Source organism: Hyaena hyaena, unplaced genomic scaffold, assembly GCF_003009895.1.
Source record: "Hyaena hyaena isolate Hyena2069 unplaced genomic scaffold, ASM300989v1 scaffold_10, whole genome shotgun sequence".
In the NCBI taxonomy this organism is placed as follows: domain Eukaryota; kingdom Metazoa; phylum Chordata; class Mammalia; order Carnivora; family Hyaenidae; genus Hyaena; species Hyaena hyaena.
This window is the reverse complement of record NW_024080642.1, coordinates 1700998-1722996: the sequence shown is the minus strand read 5'-3', so window position 1 is coordinate 1722996 and position 21999 is coordinate 1700998. Positions and strand designations below refer to the sequence as shown.

The window sequence follows — 21999 nt, the reverse complement described above, 5'->3', positions numbered from 1 at the left end:
TTTTTTATTTATTTCTAGACGAGAGAGAGAGACAGCGTGAGCAGGGGAGGGTCAGAGAGAGAGGGAGTCACAGACTGAAACAGGCTCCAGGCTCTGAGCTGGCAGTCAGCACAGAGCCCGACGCGGGGCTCGAACCACGAACCGCGAGATCATGACCTAAGCGAAAGTCGGACGCTTAACCGACTAAGCCACCCAGGCGCCCCTGCCAGGCTACAGTTTTGCCTCTGGGGCCTGCTCCCTTAAGATACAAGCTCTTGAGCTTGTATTGCCCAGATTCTCACCTGGCCTTCTGCCCTGGTGTGTATGGATTCTTTGTCTGGACTTCTGACTCCTCCACCGAGTCTTCGGGCTTGGTTTCTGATCTCTTCGGCCTGACCCTTCTCAAGGATCAGATGCTGGCCTAGATTTATCACACAGTGCCTTCTGCTCTTGTGTGCCTGAGCTGGCCGCTGGTAGACTCGTCTTTCAGTGCCAGCCAGCTTCCTTATCGGAGCCCAGCTTGTCCCTTTCCCGGGCTTGCCCTTGTCTTCTCGCCTCATCTGGCCCCACACTGTGTAGGTGACACGAGGGACGGGGGATGCTGGAGGGGGGCCATGTAGATGGTAGCTTTGTCATTCATTCTTATGAAACTGTTTAAAATAGTGGCCGTTTTTTGACTTTGTCATTTGTAGAGGCAGAACAGAGTGATGAACAACTTCATCAAGAGATATCACAGGTGAGTTAGAAAATAGCTGCAGGTTTTTATGTGGGAAAACACCTATGATTCTGTGAGTTTTGTCTTTTTCATTCTCTCACTCAGGCTTTTTCAGCTCATTGTTGTTACTGCTTTGACTATATATTTTTGCTTAGGAATTTTTCCCCGTAGAAGCATGCTAAGTTTGGGGGTTTTTTAGGTTTCAAATTTTATTCTTTCTTTAGCCCAAATACATTAGCTAGTTGGTAATTAAATGCTATCATTTACGTTTGTATTATTTTAAAATGCCATTAATTTCTCTTATAGGCAAATGTCATCTGCATAGTTTATGCTGTTAACAACAAGCATTCTATTGATAAGGTATGAATGTGTGACTTTTTTCACTATGTTTAGTTAAATTTCAGTGAGGGCACTTTAAAATTGATCCTCAAAAAAAGGGCTTCTGTTGTGAGTGGCGCACGTAGGGCAGCTTCGTTGCTCTTCGTGGGGAATCGACATCAAGAGATTTCAGAAGCATAATTTTTTGGTACCCTGGCAACTGGTGATCATTGGTCCCGGTGCCCTCCCCCCCACCAAAAATAAAATTGATCCTCAACTTAGAGTTTTAGGGGTCCAAGGACAGAGTATTTTTCAGAGAAGAGCCACATCATGGTTTAGCTCTTGTCAATTTTTTTTTTTAGGTGACAAGTCGATGGATTCCTCTCATAAATGAAAGAACGGACAAAGACAGCAGGTATTTTTTTTCTCTGCAACTTGGTATATTGAAAATTTTCAAACTTAAGAGAAAAGTTGCAAGAAATAGTACAATGAACAGTGTAAACCTTCCATTTACATCCACTAGTAACATTTTGCCACATTTGCGTTGCCTATAGGTCTTTCTCTGTTTATACACAGACACACTGTTTAGGTGAGGAATTGAGGCAGCACATATATTTGTGAGCAAAGCAGAAAAGAGAACTCTGGTACTATAATGATTTACAACTTCAGACATTAAGTATTTTGATAATTAATCTTATGTTATTTCTCTTTCTCAAACTGCCACTTAAAAAGTCTGAGCTTGGGGCGCCTGGTGGCTTAGTCGGTTGGCCGTCTGACATCGGCTCGGGTCATGATCTCATGGTTCGTGGGTTCAAGCCTCGCGTCAGGCTCTGTGCTGACAGCTCAGAGCCTGGAGCCTGCTTCAGATTCTGTGTCTCCCTCTCTCTCTGTCCCTCCCCTGCTCACACCGTCTCTCTTTCTCAAAAATAAATAAAACATAAAAAAAGTTTTTTGTTTAAGAAGAAAAGAAAGAAAAGTCTGAGCTTTGGAATTCCTCTTCACCTGTCGTATAAGTGCTTCTGTCTGGAGGTGCCTCTGTAATGAAATGACATTGCCTTCCGTCTCTGTCACTGATTGCTCACAGTGTGGTGTATATAAGAGCATGGGACTTGGAGGAAAATGAATGACCTTTGAGATCTGGCTTGTCTACTTAATCAGCTTTAACTCTTTGACTTCACTGAGCCTTACTTCCTCATCTGTAGTGGAGAAGAGGATAATACCTGTCTTGGCTACATGTTGTAATTTTGAGGGTCTAATGAGATAATGTGCATATAAGATTGCTAGAGATCTTTATTTAGGAATTCATACAGGGAGATTTCTTTGAAGTTCTTTGGAAGATATATGTTTGATGGGGAAAAAGTAATGGAACACACCTTCTGTCTTTTTCTGAGAACGATAGTTTTGGGTATGTTTTGAGTTTTAAGCGAAAATGGAAACCAAAAATTTTTCTTCCAGTATTATTCAATTGAACATGTTATTTATGAGGCATTTGAGTATTTTTAAACATTAGGAAAATCAGATTTCTCTTTTGATTGGACAATTTTGTGCCTTCAGACTGTAAAGATCTGGTTCTAAGCAGATGAACATGGTCATTGACCTTGCCTCATACACTTACGGAGGCCAGCTTTGTGACTGAGATGACACTGTGTATGCTGTGTCTTGCAGCTCTTTGTTATAGCTCTAAAGTTTGTTGTTTTTTAATGTTTGTTTGTTTATTTTGAGAGAGAGAAAACACGTGTGCGTGTGAGCAGGGGAGGGGCAGAGAGAGCACAGAGCCTTTCCAATGACCGTGAGATAGTGACCTGAGCTGAAATCAAGAGTCAGACACTCAACTGACTGAGCCACCCAGGCACCCCCTTCGCTGTAAACTTTGTAGTGACTTCTTGACAAGGTGAAAGGGGAAGAATGGCCCTGTGGAGCTAGTGTCCACTTGAGGCTAGTGGTGACGGTAATGGACAGTACAGGTCAGTATCATTGCCATCAACACAGATGGAAGGTGTATCAGCGAGGGCTGCCTTGGAGGAGCCCACAGCCGTATGCTCTAACACTTGCTCTTCTTGCTAAACACTTGAGCTGTTTCCAGAGGTGACTCTTCAGAGAAGGCACTTTTTCTGGGATCCATCAAGCACCAGAATTCAATTTGGACCATTGAATTTTAAAAAATTAGTTTTACTATGACAGCTTCCTAAAATTCCATGGCTAGTTTTGTGGCCCTGCTGGGAAAGGAGCTTTTAACGTTTGAAAATTGAATTGAGCTTTCTTAGGTGTGGCTGTTTTATCCCCCCTTCCTGAATCATATGAGCATACTTATTTTTCTTGTGGTTGACTTGTCCTAAGGTGGTCTGTTTCTTTATTATATGGACCTTACACTTTCCCAGTAACTTCTTCCCTGGGCCTCATACCTTAAGTTTATATTTGTTGCACATATATTTTTCCTTAGGATTTCCTTGGACTGTTGTCACAGTAGTTCTTAATCGGGGTGTCCATCACTGTCACCTGAGGTATTTTCAAAGCCTGTAGGTGCCTTTGGCCCACCCCTAGAGTTTTAGAATCTGTAGGTTTGGAGTAGGGCTTGGACATGTATATTTCTTTAAGCCCCATAAATATTTTGAGCACACCTTCAGTTGCAGATCACTACATTGGAAACCTCTTGACTCTGTTAGGAATCGATATTTGGGTTATATAGTGAGCCAGTCCCTTAATGCATAACCATACTGGGGTTGGGGGTGGAGTAATAAATGTAAATAAATGTTTGCAAGAATTTCTCTTGCTATTTGGAGTTCCAGAAAGATGATTTGCTTTCTCTCCAAGCTCTCTTGCAGGACGTACAAATAACAGTTCCCTACTAGACTAGCTCTCTTTGATAATCCCTATTTAGATTTCCGATAGGCCTGTCAGATTTAACTTGTCTAAAACAAAATCCTTAATTCCCTGCCTGCTTCCTACCCCGCCCCCAAATCAATCTTTTCTGTCACAGGAGATCTGTTCATTTTGTCCAGCCAAAAACTTACGTATTTTTCTTGATTTTCTGCCTTGCCCTCAACTTCCATATCTAATCTACCACTTGCTCCTATCAGTTCTGCTTCTAAAACATACCTCAAATCTGAATACTTTCTCTCCATCTTCACTGCTCTAATCCAAGCTGCCACATTTTAAAGACTTTTTGTTATTGAAAAAAGTCAAACGTACAAAAGTAGAGAGAATCATCTAATGAATCCCTCTGTATCTGTCATCCCGTTTCATCAGTTATCAATTCATGGTCCATCTTGTTTCATTTATTACCCCTCCCATTGGGATCATTTTGAACAAATCATACTGTAAATATTTCAATATGTATCTCTAAAAGACAATATATGATTCATTTTAAAATGTTGATCAATCATCTTGTTCCCCTACAGGTAATTCTTCAGTGGCTTCTTGTTTTAAACTTATAAAAAAATGCACACTCCTCACTGCACCTAATGTGTCTGGCCTTCGCTCCTCTTTCCAACCCCATTTCACACCTCTTTCCTTTTGCTTAATACTTTCCAGCCACTCTGCCATTTTTCTTTCTGTTTTTCTGTTCTTTGGACTCACCAGGATGTTTTTCCAATTTGAGCTCTATGCACGTGCTGTCCTTTCTTCCCGAACAGTTCCTTTCCAGCTCTTCACAGGGCACATTCCATTTCATCCTTCACTGCTTGGCTCAAATACCACCTTGTCGGAGAGCTTTCCTCCTGATTACCATGTAGTTAGCCCCCTCCAATTACTCTGTGCCATATTCCCTTATTTATTTTCTTCATAGCACTTACGGAATTGGAAGTGTATTGTTTATTTGCTTTTTGTCCATTTTCTGATTTTCATTATTAGAATGGGCAGGGACTTTGTCTTACATCCTTAATGCTTAGAATGGTACTTAGCTGGGGCGCCTGGGTGGCTTAGTCGGTTAAGCGTCCGACTTTCGCTTAGGTCATGATCTCGCGGTTCGTGGGTTCTAGCCCCGCGTCGGGCTCTGTGCTGACTGCCAGCTCAGAGCCTGGAGCCTGTTTCAGTCTGTGACTCCCTCTCTCTCTGACCCTCCCCTGCTCACGCTGTCTCTCTCTCTCTCTCCTAGAAATAAATAAAACATTAAAAAAAATTAAAAAAAAAAAAAGAATGGTACTTAGCTTATAAAAGTACTCAGCACCTGGATCGTTTAATTGAAAGAACACGCAGCTCTTAATCTCAGGGTTGTGAGTTCAGCCCCCACGTGGGGTGTAGAGATTCCTAAAGAAAATAAATAAACCTAAAGATTTTTGAAAAAGGAGTACTCAGTAAATACTTGTTGAATATGAACATGTCTCCAGGGGACCAGAGCTGACTACAGTAGAGGTTCGTGTGGGGGGATTAAGTAAAGCTTAGGAGTTAGAATGAGTTTATATACTTCAAAATAGATATTTAAGGTCTTTTGCCTTCCTTATTGTTGCAACGTATCCTGTTTATTTCAGGCTGCCTTTGATACTGGTTGGGAACAAATCTGATCTGGTGGAATACAGCAGTATGGAGACCATCCTTCCCATTATGAACCAGTACACAGAAATAGAAACCTGTGTGGAGGTATGTCTTTGATTTTGAAATTTACTACTGGTGAATTCTCACTGAACCGCGGTTTGAAATAGGATGTGGGAAGGTGTGGGATGGAATAAATTTCCTGCTATTTGTGGACTCATGTGAACGAGATAAAACAGAGAACTTGGAGTTGGCTGCTGTGTTCTTAACAGATGTTACTGTTGTGATATCAACAAAGAAAAATGTATTTTTCAGTTTCTTCAAGCAATTTTATTATTACCTTGCATTGATTAAAAATTGTCTTTAACTCCAATAAATGCTTTAAGAGTATAACATTTTAAACTCTTTTTTTTTTCAGTGTTCAGCAAAAAACCTGAAGAATATATCAGAGCTCTTTTATTATGCACAGAAAGCTGTTCTTCATCCTACAGGGCCTCTGTACTGCCCAGAGGAGAAGGAGGTAACCCCTCACCCCCCAGGCTGTGTTAATAGGGGCTGGAATGTGTAGGTAGTAACTCTAGTAGTGATTTTTTAGGAACTCTTCAGAACTGCTGAAATTTAAATTTATTGTCTATCAAACAGTTACATTTTCTAGGTATGTCAAATATACTCGTGTTAAATACTATGAATATTCCAGATCAAATAGTATTTCAGGAAATGCCATTAAAACAAACCAAAGAATTGGCAACAATAATAGCAGAAAGTCAGAGACTTAATTAATGGTCTGCTTGCTTTGCTAGGATAAAGTTCACAAATTTAAAAACACATACAAATGAAAGCCTTGTGTAGTAATTTGACACAGGGACAGCAGGTAATACGGCTTGAATACTCCTTTTTGTTTCATAGCTAAGAAATACAGTAATATCTAAAAGTATTTGCCAAAGACTTTTTTGTCTTTTTTTAAAAAATTGTTTTTTTAATTCTAGTATAATTAATATAATGTATTAGTTTTAGGTGTACAATATAGTGATTCCACAGTTCTGTACATTACTCAGTGCTCAGCATGATAAGTGTGCTCTTAATCCTCTTCACCTATTTGCCACAGACTTTTGCAATTAACTTTTATTGGGTTATAACTCACATACCATAAAATTCATCCTTTTTAAGTCTACAGTTTGGGGTGCCTGGATGGCTCAGTCATTTAAGCATCTGATTCTTGCTTTTGGCTCAGTCACGATCTCACGGTTGATTTGTGGGATTAGTCTCTCCGTATTGGGCTCTATCTGCACTGACAGCGTGCTCAGCATTCTCTCTCTGCCCCTCACCCCGCTTGCGCGTACTCTCTCTGTCAAAAATAAATAAGTAAACATTAAAAATAACATGTATAGATTAGTGTGGATATTCCACATTTTGTTTATTCATTCACCTGTTAATTGGCATTTGGGTTGTTCCCACTGTTTGACTATTATGAATAGAGCTGTTGTTAACATTCATACGAAACTCTGAATACTTGTTTTCATTTCTTTTGAGTGTATATTAGGAGTGGAATTGCTAAATCACATGGTAGTTCTGTTTAATTTATTGAAGAATCACTAAACTGAATGGCGGGTTCCAGTTTTTCCACATGGAGAAATTTCTTTGCCGTGCCAACCCCCCCTTTGTGTGTGTGTGTGTGCGCGCGCGCGCGTGCGCTTGTTGCGTTTTTGTTACTGATTTTTAAGGAATAAAAATGTTGAAGATTTTTTCCAGGAAAAGTTTATATTACAGGTGAGTGGTTGGCTGACCTTGACCTAATTGGCCTGCCCCCTGTTTTTATATAGCCTGTGAGCCAAGAATATATATATTACACATTTTCGATGACTGAGAACAAAAACCCCAAAGGAATAATATTTTATGATATGGGAAAATTATACAACTTTCAGATTTCATCGTTCATACATCAACTTTTACTGCGGCACAGCCACTCTCATTCCTTTGTGTGTGTGTGTGACTGCTTTCGTGCTGCAAAGCAGAGTTGAGTAGTTGCAGCAGAGCCCGCATGTGGGTACCCATCACTCCTCATCTGCTCCATGCACTGCTGATTGCACTGACACAGGCGGAGCTTGATGGCCTGAGTACCATGGGTGCCACAGTACCGTAGCATTTTAGTTTTTTATTATCAGCGCATCACCTGTCATGCCAAAACAAGAAAAGAAACATATGCATTTTTAGATGGCAAAGCAGATATATTTTCTGAGCTCAAACCACAGTTCCAGCATTGGTTTTTGGGGACTGTGATGAAAATGTAAAGGAAATTTTCTGTTCTGTAATCCATTTGACTATACACTTGAGGACCTTCCACCTAGCTTTCAATTGGAACTGGTTAATCTACAGTGTAATGACATGCTAACAGGAAAATATCAAGAAAAGAATCTAATACAATTTTATAAATGCCTTCCAAGCAGTGAATGTGCTCAATTAAAAGTATATGTTTATGGATATGTGTCAGAATTGTCCATATGGATCTACAAAATTATTTTCAAAGATGAAATAGTAAAATCTCATTACAGGTCAGCACTAACATGAACATGATCAGTCTTCATGATAGAGAACACTAGCTTTGAACCCTAATTAAGCAAAATGTTATTCTTCAAAAAAGAATCCCATTTTTCTTATTAGTAGACCTGTAGAGCAATACTTCATTTTTATTACACTTTGAATTCTGTCAATAAAAACTTTGTGGAAATTTGATTCCCTTATACATACATGATAGTCTTGATTTTGCCTATTGGCCCCCAAAGGCTAAAATATTTGTTAAGTGGCTCTTCACAGAACAATGCTGACCCCTGGTATAAGTAATTAATCTGAGTTATCCCTTAATCTGACCCTGATTTACTCTTCCTTAATCCTCATTTATTGTTCCATAATTGGAATGCTTCTTTCTAATTTACTCTTGGTCCAGTATTTCCCTAATTTGCCTCATAATAGTCACTCGGCAGTCTTGTTAAAAACACCAGTTCCATTCTGATTCAGCCAGGTACCGTATCCTCAGATTGAGGAAATTTGGGCAACAGTCTCATACTGCAGAGATTTACCTGAGGCCTAGGCCTAGTGGTACGTTAAATCTCCTCTGTTTTTTTTTCTCAGTGCTTTAACTGCTACGTTTTCCCTAGGCCTATTATTAGTTCTGCTAATCTGGTAATCACCCCTGCCCCTCCCCTGGCACAAGAATAAAATACCTACCACCATCTGTTATTTGTTCCTTAGTTAGACCTGCCTGACCAAAAATCTATAATTTATTTAGAGACAAAACTTTGTTATAGACAAGTTTAGTGTCTAAGCTTATATGAGAACCTTTTTACACAACAGTAATAAACCTTTTTTTTTAGTAAGGTCTGTACCCTGTGTGGGGCTCAAACTCACGATCCTGAGATTAAGGGCTGCATGCTCTACTGACTGAGCCAGCCAGATACCCCAACAATAATAAACTTTCAACACAGATTTGAGGGGGAATCATCAGAAAAATATTCAAAACTAAAGCCTGATGATAAATTAAAAAATAACTCCAGTGATGATGGACTCTGTATGGTCTCTATTTAGCTAACAATGAAGAAGATGTGACTTGTATAATAATAATGTTTACTGGGTGAGGGTTTCAGTTACTTAGATGCAAACTGAATTATTTTATTACTATAAAATTTTTTTACAGCTTTATCGAAATATTTTTTATTTTTAAAAATTTTTCTTATTTTTCTTTTAAAATCTTTTAATGTTATTCATTTTTAAGAGAGACAGACAGAACTCAAAGCAGGCTCCAGGCTCCATGCTCCATGCTGTCAGCACAGAGCCCGATGCGGGACCTGAACTCATGAACCATGAAATCATGACCTGAGCCGACATCAGATGCTTAACCAACTGAGCACCCAGGCACCCCTTAAAATACAATTTTTAATACCTTGTAAACATAGTCCTATTTTGGATTATATTTTAAGGTAGTTATTATTTAAATATTGTATTGAGCAAATACCTCAATCCTAAAGGATCTCCCTTTAGCTTCTGATGCATTTCAAGTTTTAATGAAAAATGCATCATTTTATTTTTCTCCAAATTACCTTTTTTTAATGTAGCTTTTTATGATGTGAAGAAAAACCACCCGTACAAAATAAAAAGTTATTTTTATATTCTGTTTTTTACATTTTTCTAGCTATTGCTACTTTTTTAAACATTTAGTTTATTATGTAACAGATTTTTAGAAGGAAAGTAAATAAAGCATAACAATGGAGTCTTTATTAATTGTGAATATCTAATATTAGGATCACATTGATAGAAGTTATATCTTCCCATTTTAAGTAAAAAATCACCCATGACTGTAGATATTCTAGCTATGGCCCATTTAGTTATGCTTACAGAGGAAGCCCTATGAGTACTTCTTAAATTTTTTACTTAACCTTTCTCAGTTCTTTATAATCTCTTTATATCTTAGATTTTGTCTTTTTCTCATTATATCAAATTGCTCTCTTGAAGACCCTACCTAAAACAAAAAAAAAGAAGGAATTGTTTATATATGCTTGGGAAGAAAACTGTTTCTTTTTTTTTTTCCTCTTAATGTTTGTTTTTGAGAGAGAGAGAGAGTGGGGAAAGAGAGAGGGAGACACACAATCCAAAGCAGGCTCCAGGATTGACACACAATCCGAGCTGTCAACACGGAGCCTGACATGGGGCTCGAAATCACAGAGCATGAGATCATGACCCGAGCTGAAGTTGTATGCCCAACCAACTGAGCCACTTGGGCGCCCCCCCCTTTTTTTTTTGAGAGAGAGAGTGAGTGTTGGAGCTAGGGAAAGGGGCAGCAAGAGAGAGAGAGTCTTAAGCAGGCTCCAAGCTAAGTGGGGATCGATCCCACAACCTTGGGATCATGACCCAAGCCAAAAAGTTAAGACACTCAACCGACTGAGCCAAGGCACCCCATCTGTCTCATATTTTTAAAAGAACTTCTTTTCTGCGTTTCAATTTGATAGCATGATCAAAATTCATCATTATTATTTGTTCTGGATAACAGTATGATTGAAGTTAATAAGTATAAATTTCCTCACCTTGCCGTCTTCATTTCTCTGATTCAGACTGTCTTATGTAAGAGATCTCCTTCCAGGTTTATACAGTGTTTAGAGATCTTCCTGAAAGTTTCATTTTCTCAAAATTGTTGACAGCACTTATTCTATAGCAGTTATATAAATTAGAAGCATGTGGACCTTATTTTTAAATAGTAAAGTATTGGGGCGCCTGGGTGGCTTAGTCAGTTAAGCGTCCGACTTTCGCTTAGGTCATGATCTCGCGGTTCGTGGGTTCGAGCCCCGCGTCGGGCTCTGTGCTGACTGCCAGCTCAGAGCCTGGAGCCTGTTTCAGAGTCTGTGACTCCCTCTCTCTCTGACCCTCCCCTGCTCACGCTGTCTCTCTCTCTCTCTCCTAGAAATAAAAAAAATATATTAAAAATAAAAAATAAATAGTAAAGTATTCTATCCATTATAAATCCTAAAATAAAATTAAGGAAGTTGTCAAAATATGTTTCCAGCAGCATTTCTTATAAAAGTTTTATAGAATCACAAAAGGCAAAATTCCTTTTTAAATGTAAGTAGTTCTTGTAAAAGAAAGTTAGTAAAAGCCTTTTATAGTTTCTAACGAGTGCTGCTTTGCCACTTGTTTGTGAATAGGCGCATTTAATTCCCAACTTTGACACACACACACACACACACACCCGTGACAGACCAAAACTTTAGTCCCAGTCTTCTACTACAAGGTTGGTTAAAAATCAGAAATTGGTTATACCTCAGTAAAGTTGGGGGGAAAAATCGGAAGTTGGGAGACAAAGTCCTTATAAGTCAATTCAAATTCTTTTTTTATTTTTTATTAAAAAAATTTTTTTAACGTTTATTTTATTGTTAAGTGAGAGAGAGAGACAGAGTAGAAGCAGGAGAGGGGCAGAGAAAGAGGGAGACACAGAATCTGAAGCAGGCTCCAGGCTCTCAGCTGTCAGCACAGAGCCTAATGCAGGGCTGAAACCCATGGACTGTGAGATCATGACGTGAGCTGAAGTCGGACGCTTAACTGACTGAGCCACCCAGCCACCCTGAAAATTCTTTTATTAAATTAATATTTATTTATTTATTTATTTAAGTTGGCTCCATGCTGTCAGTGCAGAACCAGATGTTGGGCTTCATCCCACAAACTGCGAGATCGTGACCTGAGCCGAAACCGAGAGTCAGATGCTTATCTGACTGAGCCACACAGGCACCCCATTCAATTCAAAGTCTTTATGAAACAAAGGAGGGCATAAATAAATATTTCTTTTCCATATGAGTGGAAAAATAAATCTTCTCTAAAGATGAATTTCTTTTTTGCTTATCCTTGGAGAATTTGTGGTCATGAAGGGCAGAGTTTGACCATTCTGTATATTGGTCCAAGTGAATAGTGCCTCATTTACTTAAGGCTTTGAGCATAAAAGTTAATGGCTTTGCTTTAGTTCACTTTTCATCTTGTATTTGATGTTATATGTTTGATAGTGAAAACAATCAGAATTATTCTTAGCATTGCTTATGAAACTTATATTTTGATATCCCAGCTATTTTTAATTTTAGTTTTTTAAGATTTGTTTGTTTGTTTATAGAACGAACTAGAGAGGCATGGAGAGAGGGAGACAGAAGATCCAAAGCAGGCTCTGTGCTGACAGCAGAGAGTGGGATCTGGGGCTCAAACTCACAAACTGTGAGATCTTGACCTGAGCTGAAGTCAGATGCTTAACTGACTGAACCACCCGGGTGCTCCCAACTATTTTGTTTGTTTGAGAGAGAGGCAGAGAGAGAAAGAGAATCTCAAATAGGCTCTGTGCTGCCAGCGTGGAGCCTGATGCAGGGCTTGAAGCCACAAACTGTAAGGTCATGACCTGAGCCGAAATCAAGAGTCAAACACTGTGCCCCCAAAATCCCAACTATTTTAATTAACATAACTTTTTTTCCTCAATGATGTGTAGATGAAACCAGCCTGTATAAAAGCCCTCACCCGCATATTTAAAATATCTGATCAAGATAATGATGGCACTCTCAATGATGCTGAACTCAACTTCTTTCAGGTACCCTATTCTTCAGGCATTTCTATAACTGGGGGGGGGGGGCGCGGTTGATGAGAAAAGCTATAAAAAACTTAATTGGCTTCAATAATGTTATGTTGATAAACATGTCTCTTTTATGTAAAACTCTCACATCAAGCTATTTCAGTCTTCACTTGAGGTATAAAGCTCTCCTATACATAGGAATTGAGAGGACTCCTTGACAGTTGTCATTTCATGGTATACATTGGGTGTATTAAAGATGATACGAAGCTTGAACTCTGAACTATTTTTTCTTCTGGGTTTTGTATAACATGGGTATACAAAGAGCTCTGTATAAGAAATGCAATGGAGAGAGTAGGGAAAGTTTCTTTCCTTCTATGTATGGTATGTTTTAAGTAAATAAGGCGAAGTGGAGATTATTCTAATTTAGAATTTGTTTCTTTCTTTTGGTTACAACTGATTTAATGTTGTTTTATAGAGTAATGTTTTGTATTAGTTGTGGTTTTAATGCTATTTTGTTTTTAAATTTATTTTTACACTTTTTGCTAGAGAATTTGTTTCAACACTCCATTAGCTCCCCAAGCTCTGGAAGATGTCAAGAATGTAGTCCGAAAACACATAAGTGATGGTGTGGCTGACAGTGGGTTGACATTGAAAGGTGGGTGAATGGTGTTTTTCCCCCTTTTAAACTTTTCAGACTTTGGCAGAAGGTGAAGAAGGTCTTTATAGTATTATATATAGTTTAAGGAAATGTTAGTATTTACTGATACACCCAAAATCTAACTGGGATACTCAGAGTCAGAGAGACAGGCCTTTGGTGGAGATAGTCATCCTTACTGTCAGCATAAACTAGAGGTGGGGGGATTGCTTGGTTCTTAGGAATGCAGAGGTCTATCTGAGGGGCAGAGATTTCTGGGACAAACAAATTTATCTTAAAATTCCTACTGCTTAAAGGCATCATTTAGATAGAAATTATTTTTAGGAAAGACGTTTTGTCTACCAGACATCTTTACCAAGTAGAAAATGCTCCTTGTGGAATGTATTCTAGAGCCTCAGTAAAATAAGAAATGAAATTGAGAGTGCCAAATCCTAACCAGTAGACCACCAGGGAAGGAAATGAAATTGAAAACCACAGTTTTCTGTTACAGAAAGAAGTTCAAAGGTCAATAAAATGACTTCCATTTATTTTTATCATATAACTTGGTGAATGTGGGTGTTTTCCTTGATATTCATTTTTGTCCCTTTTATCCATTGGCATCTCTTGCTGACCTGGGTGTGTATGCAGACTGATTCTGAAATCAGCTGTGTTTCATGGGAGACTGTGAACTTCATTTTGATTTGACCTTCCACATGCAGAGCTTTAAGCATGTTTTCGTGAATCTGACTCTTGCCATAATGAGTTATGTGCTTTTCTCCCATGTGACTTTGTACCCTTGTTCACGTAGCTGTACTTAACTAATTTATTTTATTTCAGGTTTTCTTTTTTTACACACACTTTTTATCCAGAGAGGGAGACACGAAACTACTTGGACTGTGCTTCGACGGTTTGGTTATGATGATGACCTGGATTTGACACCTGAATATTTATTCCCCTTGTATGTACCTTTGGCTTTCTAATTAATTTTGCTTGCCAGGTATTTCTAAGTTTTATTTAGTGCACAGTTTAGGTAGGCTTCAACCTACTCAGGACTAATTGAGGTTTATAGAGAAGTTTACAGCAGGGTGTGTCAACTTTGGCACCACTGACATGTTGGACCAGACAGTTCTTTGTTCTAGAGTTTGCCCTGTGCATTATAGGATGTTTAGCACATCCGTAGTTGGCAGTAACACCTCCTTCCCCAGCTGTGACAACTGAAAATGACTGTTGTCTCTAGAAATTCCCAAATGTTCCTTCAGGAGCGAAAGCACCCCCAGTTGAGAACTCCTGATTTATAACATGGCATAAACTTTTCCTCTTCTTCTCATGGAGAATAAAAGTATCTTTTTTTTTTTAATTTATCTTACTGAGGAAGGAGATCATAGGTGCTGTAGTTCTTCTTCTAAGTTTTATGGCCTTTTCTTGGCTCATGGTGAAAAAAGCATGTTTCTTAAATAGCCATTCTGTCTCTTCTTTTCCTCTAGATAATGATATGTTTAAGTTACATCTGTTAAAAAACGGACCAGTGTTGGGGTGCCCGGGTGGCTCAGTTGGTTAAGCATCTGACTCTGTGTTTCGGCTCAGGTCATGATCTCACAGTTTTATGGGTTCAAACCCCACATCAGGCTTCGTGTAGACAGTGCAGAGCCTGCTTGAGATTCTCTGTCCTTCCCTCTCTGTCTGCGCCTCTCCTACTCGTGCTTTCTTTGTCTCTCTCAAAAGTATATAAACTTAAAAACAGAAACGGACCAGTGTCATCTAAAACAGGAGACTGCCATACTATTGGCTGCCTTGCCTGTGCCCTAGGGAGGTAGCTTTTCTGGGAAGTGATGTCCCAAGATCTAGCCTTTTAGGTCTTTGGCCCCCCCCCCTTTTTTTTCCTGTGGCACATTGTCTTTATATTGTCCTGTCCCTTTTTATTTTAGCATCGCACCCCTCACTGTCTATGTAAGGGTTCAGAAAGATTCTCGTTTTTTTCATTTCTCATCATCAAGAAAGCATAGTTCTTTCAAGCTGGATTCCTGGTCCATTAGGTCTGAGTTGGAACTTGTCAAAGTTAGTAAATCTTGGCTCAAGCAATTTCCCAGATTTTTCAATAAAAATATTTTGAATGAACGAATTTGTCCCAGGACCTTTCGTCAGGTTTTCTTTGCCATTGACATAGGTAGGTAAATTCTATGGGGGATCGCTTATTACTTTTTTTTTTTAATTTATTTTAATTTATTTATTTATTTACTTATTTTTAAATGTTTTTTAAAATTTATTTCTGAGAGGGGCGCCTGGGTGGCTTAGTCGGTTGGGCGTCCGACTTTCGCTTAGGTCATGATCTCGCGGTTTGTGGGTTCGAGCCCCGCGTCGGGCTCTGTGCTGACTGCCAGCTCAGAACCTGGAGCCTGTTTCAGTCTGTGACACCCTCTCTCTCTGACCCTCCCCTGCTCACGCTGTCTCTCTCTCTCTCTCTCTGAGAAATAAAAAAAAAAAAAATATTTAAAATTTATTTCTGAGAGAGAGAGAGAGAGAGAGAGAGCGTGAGAGAGAGGGAGGCACAGAATCTGAAACAGGCTCCAGGCTCTGAGCTGGCAGTCAGCACAGAGCCCAACGCAGGGCTCGAACCCACAAACCGTGAGATCATGACCTGAGTGGAAGTCGGACGCTTAACCGACTGACCCACCCATACACCCCGACTTTCTTAAGCATGACAGTAAGAAAACTGCATTGCTGATGGCTTTGTGGCTCACACTAATATCTTCTCAATTTATTTAGGCTCTCTGCCTTTCACTTTCTGTAGAATTGCCCCATAAAGCCACCACTTGAATCTTTCTTTTTATTAAAACAATTTTTTAATAGTTTTTATTTATTTTTGAGATGGAGACAGAACATGAGTGGGAGAGGGACAGAGAGAGAGGGAGACACAGAATCTGAAACAGGCTGCCAGCACAGAACCCAGTGTGGGGCTCGAACCCAAGAACCGCGAGATCATGACCTGAGCCGAAGTCGGACGCTTAACCGACTGAGCCACCCAGGCGCCCCTTGAATCTTTCTAACCTTCTTACTAAACTGTCTCCTTCTGTCCTTCATAATGCTGCTAGATTTATATATGTGTATATATATATATATATATATATAGCTTTGCCCATGTCATTTCTCTTTGAGCCAGGATAAAGCTCCTGCTTCTTAACATGTTATATGAGGTCGTTCATGATCTGCCGTGCTCCTGTTCACTTGCTGCCTTCATTCTAGAAGTAAATACTAAACCATTTATAGTTCCCCAATCATCTGTTGTTCCTACTCCAGGCGCTTGCCCAGGTATTCTCACTTTCTCCCTATCTCTCCCCCGACCTACTTACTGCCTCTTATCCTTCAGGTCTCCATGCAGGTGATGATGTCTCCCCACACAGCTGTCGCCTTCCCACCCCCAGACCAGAGATGTCCCCCCATCATGTGGGTTCCCCTAGCATCTTTGGCTTACCCATGTCCACCCCTTGCCTCATTCTGTGGCAATAGTGGGGTTGTCTGTGGTCTGTCTCCCACTAGAAAGTGGTTCCCTAGAGGTAGGGAGCCGGTCGTGTTTCTGTGTCCCTAGTACCTAGCTCAGTGCCTTTGATTGAACCGAACTTAGGATGGGTTAAAAGGTCAAATCAGGCAGAAATAATCACCTCCTCACATCATTTTTAACTCATTACAGTGTTGACATAAGCCACAGTTATGACTTAAAATTTGTTCATAGGAAGAACAAACACGTCACAGTGTAGTCAGCGTTACTTGTAAAATTTGCATTTCAACCTGCCCTTCAGAAATTTAAGAAAACTTTGTATGTATGCTCAGAGCGAGCATGATCTTGGCTCTTGTGAGGATCGCCATCCCACTCTGCTGACTTTCCTGGGAAAGCCTAAATGGCTTCAGCAAAGATATTTTATAACTGCTGTCATCCCACAAAAAGACTTGTTTCAGTTTTGTGTTCATTTCTTAAGTTAAATTGTAATATTTGGTTAATCTACTTTACTCTTAATTTTTTTTTTTATCAACAGGCTAAAAATACCTCCCGATTGTACTACTGAATTAAACCATCATGCATATTTGTTTCTCCAAAGCACCTTTGACAAGCATGATTTGGTAAGCTTTTAGCTGCAATTTTCCTTGATTTGTAATAAAATATTTTTCTGTAAATGATTCTAAGGAACTCTGTTCCCTTAGCTACAGGACGCTCATGTCACATTGCCAAGAGTTGCTCAAACTTCTTAAGTTAGACTAGCAAAAATATTTACTTACTTTTATTATTTTCTCAAGATAAAAAAGTTTGGTTTCTGAAGGACTCTTGTATAGGTTTTCTTATGTACACGAGAGGAATTTTCTTGATAAAATGTAAAATTTCATTTGTGTTTAGAAGCTCAGCTGTACTAGACTGGGGGCTCTTGTGTCGGGAATTATTCTCTTACATGTGTAAACATTTTGTATACTTCCTTCTGTATCCTCAGGATAGAGACTGTGCTTTGTCACCTGATGAGCTTAAAGATTTGTTTAAAGTTTTTCCTTACATACCGTGGGGACCAGATGTGAATAACACAGTGTGTACAAATGAAAGAGGCTGGATAACCTACCAGGGATTTCTTTCCCAGTGGACGTGAGTACCGAGGTCACCCATTTCCTCTAGAGTTACGGCTTGTGTGAAATGATGACGTGTCACAGTCATTGTTTTGTATGTTTGTCAGGTGTTACAGGATGCTTCCATCACAGATGTGTAAGCAGGATTTGTAGTGCCGATGTAGTGTCTAAGATGAGCATTAGATGTTCTATCAGTTTACCAGTAAGGGATGTGTTTGCTTTTGGATGATGTACAGGGAAACAGTAATAAGTCTTACATCAAAACTGAACCCGGGGGCGCCTGGGTGGCTTAGTCGGTTAAGCGTCCGACTTTCGCTTAGGTCATGATCTCGCGGTTCGTGGGTTCGAGCCCCGCGTCGGGCTCTGTGCTGACTGCCAGCTCAGAGCCTGGAGCCTGTTTCAGAGTCTGTGACTCCCTCTCTCTCTGACCCTCCCCTGCTCATGCTGTCTCTCTCTCTCTCTCTCTCTCTCCTAGAAATAAATTAAAAAAAAAAAAAAAAAAAAAAAAACTGAACTCGATTTTCATACTTTTTTGATTAAGGGAACTGGAAATCTCATTGCTATTACACAATTCTTACACTTCCAGAATATGGGGAGAGCATATTTTACTTGACAGGGAAGACTTATTTTGAGGGTTTTTTTGGTTGTTTTAATTTTTATTTATTTTTTTAAATGTTTATTGTAAGAGAGTGCCCATGCGCATGCAAGGCACGTGTTTGTTTTAATTTTCATTTATTTTTTAAATGTTTTATTTACTCTGAGAGAGTGCGGCAAGTGGGGGAGGGGCAGAGAGGGAGGGAGAGAGAGAAGCCCAACTCGGCTCAGTCCCACGAACCGTGCGATGAGGACCTGAGCTGAATTCAAGAGCTGGACGCCCAACCAACTGAGCCACCCTGGCGCCCCTGTGTTGTTTGTTTTAATGCACTTTTTAGTCAGGGTTTGTCTACAGTCTGTTTATATAGCATAGTTGACATTGCATGCAGGGCACCAAGGACATCCTCTGGTCGTGCGTGATGGCATTATTACTTTACCCTTGGTGAGAGTGACTTTCTCAACACCAGGATCTGTTCTTTTTTCACATCACAAGAAGGGCTACCTAATTCCAAGGGCCTGTTGGTTATCTTTGCATCTTTTCAAACCTTTTCGGATTTAATTATCAAGTCCTCAACCAGCCAGCATTTGCAGTGTGCTGTGTACCTTGGGAAGCAGATGATGTAAAATGTCCTCGCCCTACATTTTACCAGCATCTCGCTGCTCACCTGTGTGTAGACCTAGGAATCCCATCCTACCCCTGCCAGTCTTGCTTTCCCTCCCTCTCCTCTCTGCCCTGAGAATGCTGGTGTGGGGAAACCCGTGGGGGGGCACGTGGGAGATTAAAGGAGTCTGACAAACGTGGTCTGGTTCTGGTGGCAAGATTATGTAAGCTGTTGGGACTTTTCTTTTCTGTAAATGTTCATTTAGGAACTTTCTGATTCTCACCTCTTCCCTTTCGTAGGCTCACAACCTATTTAGACGTCCAGCGCTGCCTGGAGTATTTGGGCTATCTGGGCTATTCAATATTGACTGAGCAGGAGTCTCAGGCTTCAGCCATTACAGGTACATAGTTGAATACTACTCACTTCATGCCTAGAAACATCATTTAATATTCCGGTGTAAAAAGAGTGAAAAGAAACTCACATTCGTTAGTCTTCCACGTCTACGCTCTATTTGTTCTCCCTGCCGTTTGTTTTTGTTTTTGTTTTTGTTTTTGAGTTGAGAGTCTAGATTTTGTTTATCAAAAAAGAAAGAATAGAGGTTTTACTTCTAGTTTACCCCTGAGGATACTCCACTAATGAAAATCAGGGAGGGCTGTGGGCATTAAACGTATTGTAATGTCCCAGTTGATCTGGTGTTTTAATTTTTTTCAGACATTAAAAACAATACCTGTCGGGGCGCCTGGGTGGCTTAGTCGGTTAAGCGTCCGACTTTCGCTTAGGTCATGATCTCGCGGTTCGTGGGTTCGAGCCCCGCGTCAGGCTCTGTGCTGACTGCCAGCTCAGAGCCTGGAGCCTGTTTCAGAGTCTGTGACTCCCTCTCTCTCTGACCCTCCCCTGCTCACGCTGTCTCTCTCTCTCTCTCCTAGAAATAAATAAAACATTTTTAAAAAAATTAAAAAAAACAAAACAATACATGTTAACCCATAATCCTGATATTGAATGAATCATGTATCTCTTGGTTTTGTCACCATTTTCTACATTAGTAAATCTTTCACAGACTTTGTAATTCTTGCTAAGCAGTGTGCTCCACTTAAATAATACCATAGGTATGGATATAACAACTTAGGGAACTGATGGTTTCAAGGTTTTCTTTTTCTTTTTTCTTTTTCCTTTCTTTCTTTTTTTTTTTAAGTTTAGGTATTTTGAAAGAAAGTTTGAGCCAGGAGGGACAGAGAGAGAGGGAGAGAGAGAATCCCAAGCAGGCTCCATGTGGCCAGTTCACCCCTCAAGATTTTATTTCCTAACTGGTGGGGGGAAATGCCATGTCTTATATAGGAGGAAGTCCCAGCATAAGAAGACAACCGATCTTTAATCTACAGAGCAGTACCCTTTAAAGTAGTTAACCAGGCGCCCGGGTGGCTTAGCCAGTTAAGTGTCAGACTCTTGATTGCGGCTCAGGTCATAATCTCAAAGTTCATGAATTCGAGCCCCACATGGGGCTCTGCGCTGACAGTACCGAGCCTGCTTGGGATCCTGTCTCTCCCCGTAACTGTCTGCCCCTCCCCCATTTGTTTTTCTCTCTCTCTCTCAAAATAAATAAACTTTAAAAAAAAAAAGTAATTAACCAATTAAATACTGTATTTAATTTAGCACCAAAGAGCAAGGAACTAATTGCTAGCTAGCATAACGTTCTCTCACTCAACAAAATACTGGGGACATGTTTCTGTATCAATAAGTATACATATATAACATGTCATAATATGGATGTTGTATGACTTCTTTAGCCCATGATTGGGGTGTGTGTGTGTGTGTGTTATCATTTTTCGTTTGGGGCTACTATAAATAGTGCCTCTGGCGAGCTTTGTTAGAGTTGAACTTTTTTTTTTTTAATTTATTCCTAGGAGAGAGAGAGAGAGAGACCGCATGAGCACAGGAGGGTCAGAGAGAGAGGGAGTCACAGACTGAAACAGGCTCCAGGCTCTGAGCTGGCTGTCAGCACAGAGCCCGACACGGGGCTCGAACCCATGAACCGCGAGATCATGACCTAAGCGAAAGTCGGACGCTTAACCGACTAAGCCACCCAGGCGCCCCTAGAGTTGAACTTTTGAGTACAGTTTAAGGAAGCCTCTTTACCTCTGGAGGAGATGTGCCCTTGCTCTGCCATTGTAGCACCACTTTGGGGCCTGCCTCTTTTACACATTCACGTTTGAAAGGCAGGTGAGCCCAGGGTGCATATTCCTTTCCTGTTTACAGATTCAAAAGAGGACAGATGGGAGAAAGCATCTCTTAATTTGTAATTTGTTATGACAGTCATTTATCACAAAAAAAGAAAAAATAGATGGGATGTCACGTTGGCTAAAGTCCTTGTAATGTCCACAGCCCTCCCTGTTTTGGATATCATTTTTCTTATGAAAATGTACTACTTATTTTACGATGAAATAAATATCATTTGTTACTAGAAGTTCCCTTTGGAGCCAACTTTCGGAAATGCATCTTTTCCACTAAGTGAAGCTCTTCTGTATTATATTTAGTGCTTTATTTCCCATACAGCTTGACTATTAGACAGTGTGTTAATTAATCATACACTTCATGAAAATGATAAATAGCAATACCCTATTTTGCAGAATGTGCAATGGAGGCTCAGTGGGTCTGAGTGGTACATAATTAGTTTTTTTTTTTCTTTTCAGTAACAAGAGATAAAAAGATAGACCTTCAGAAAAAACAGACTCAGAGAAATGTGTTCAGATGTAATGTAATTGGGATGAAAAACTGTGGGAAAAGTGGAGTTCTTCAGGCTCTTCTTGGAAGAAACTTAACGGTGAGAGTTGTCAGAAAATAGAGCTTTATCGAACGAATTTTTATACTCAGAAGTTTATGTAACTTTTTCATAGCCATTAACTTTTTTAGATGATTGCTACAGATCAGTAGCTTGCATGTATTAGTAAAGTACAATCTAAGGGTAACAATAATCCTGTTGACCTGGCTGTATCTTTGTTTCATTGCT

The 21999-nt window shown here is 39.9% G+C and overlaps 1 protein-coding gene and 1 non-coding gene across 6 annotated transcripts in view; both read left to right on the top strand.

Moving 5' to 3' along the window:
- RHOT1 (ras homolog family member T1) overlaps positions 1 to 21999 on the top strand; it is a 62661-nt gene that overhangs the window by 21806 nt on the left and 18856 nt on the right. For all 5 annotated transcript variants that reach the window (XR_005531839.1, XM_039252726.1, XM_039252745.1 and 2 more), the window contains exons 4-15: positions 672 to 715; positions 1001 to 1054; positions 1375 to 1427; positions 5479 to 5587; positions 5898 to 5999; positions 12483 to 12581; positions 13110 to 13218; positions 14035 to 14155; positions 17226 to 17310; positions 17673 to 17818; positions 19295 to 19395; positions 21683 to 21813. Coding sequence is in view for 4 of the 5 variants with exons in the window: in XM_039252726.1 (XP_039108657.1) it covers positions 672 to 715; positions 1001 to 1054; positions 1375 to 1427; positions 5479 to 5587; positions 5898 to 5999; positions 12483 to 12581; positions 13110 to 13218; positions 14035 to 14155; positions 17226 to 17310; positions 17673 to 17818; positions 19295 to 19395; positions 21683 to 21813 (1154 nt within the window). In the remaining variant the exon portion in view is untranslated. The remainder of the gene's footprint in view (positions 1 to 671; positions 716 to 1000; positions 1055 to 1374; positions 1428 to 5478; positions 5588 to 5897; positions 6000 to 12482; positions 12582 to 13109; positions 13219 to 14034; positions 14156 to 17225; positions 17311 to 17672; positions 17819 to 19294; positions 19396 to 21682; positions 21814 to 21999) is intronic.
- Positions 1126 to 1259, top strand: LOC120246779. Its single transcript, XR_005532141.1, has one exon. It is a non-coding gene; the product is annotated as a U11 spliceosomal RNA (small nuclear RNA).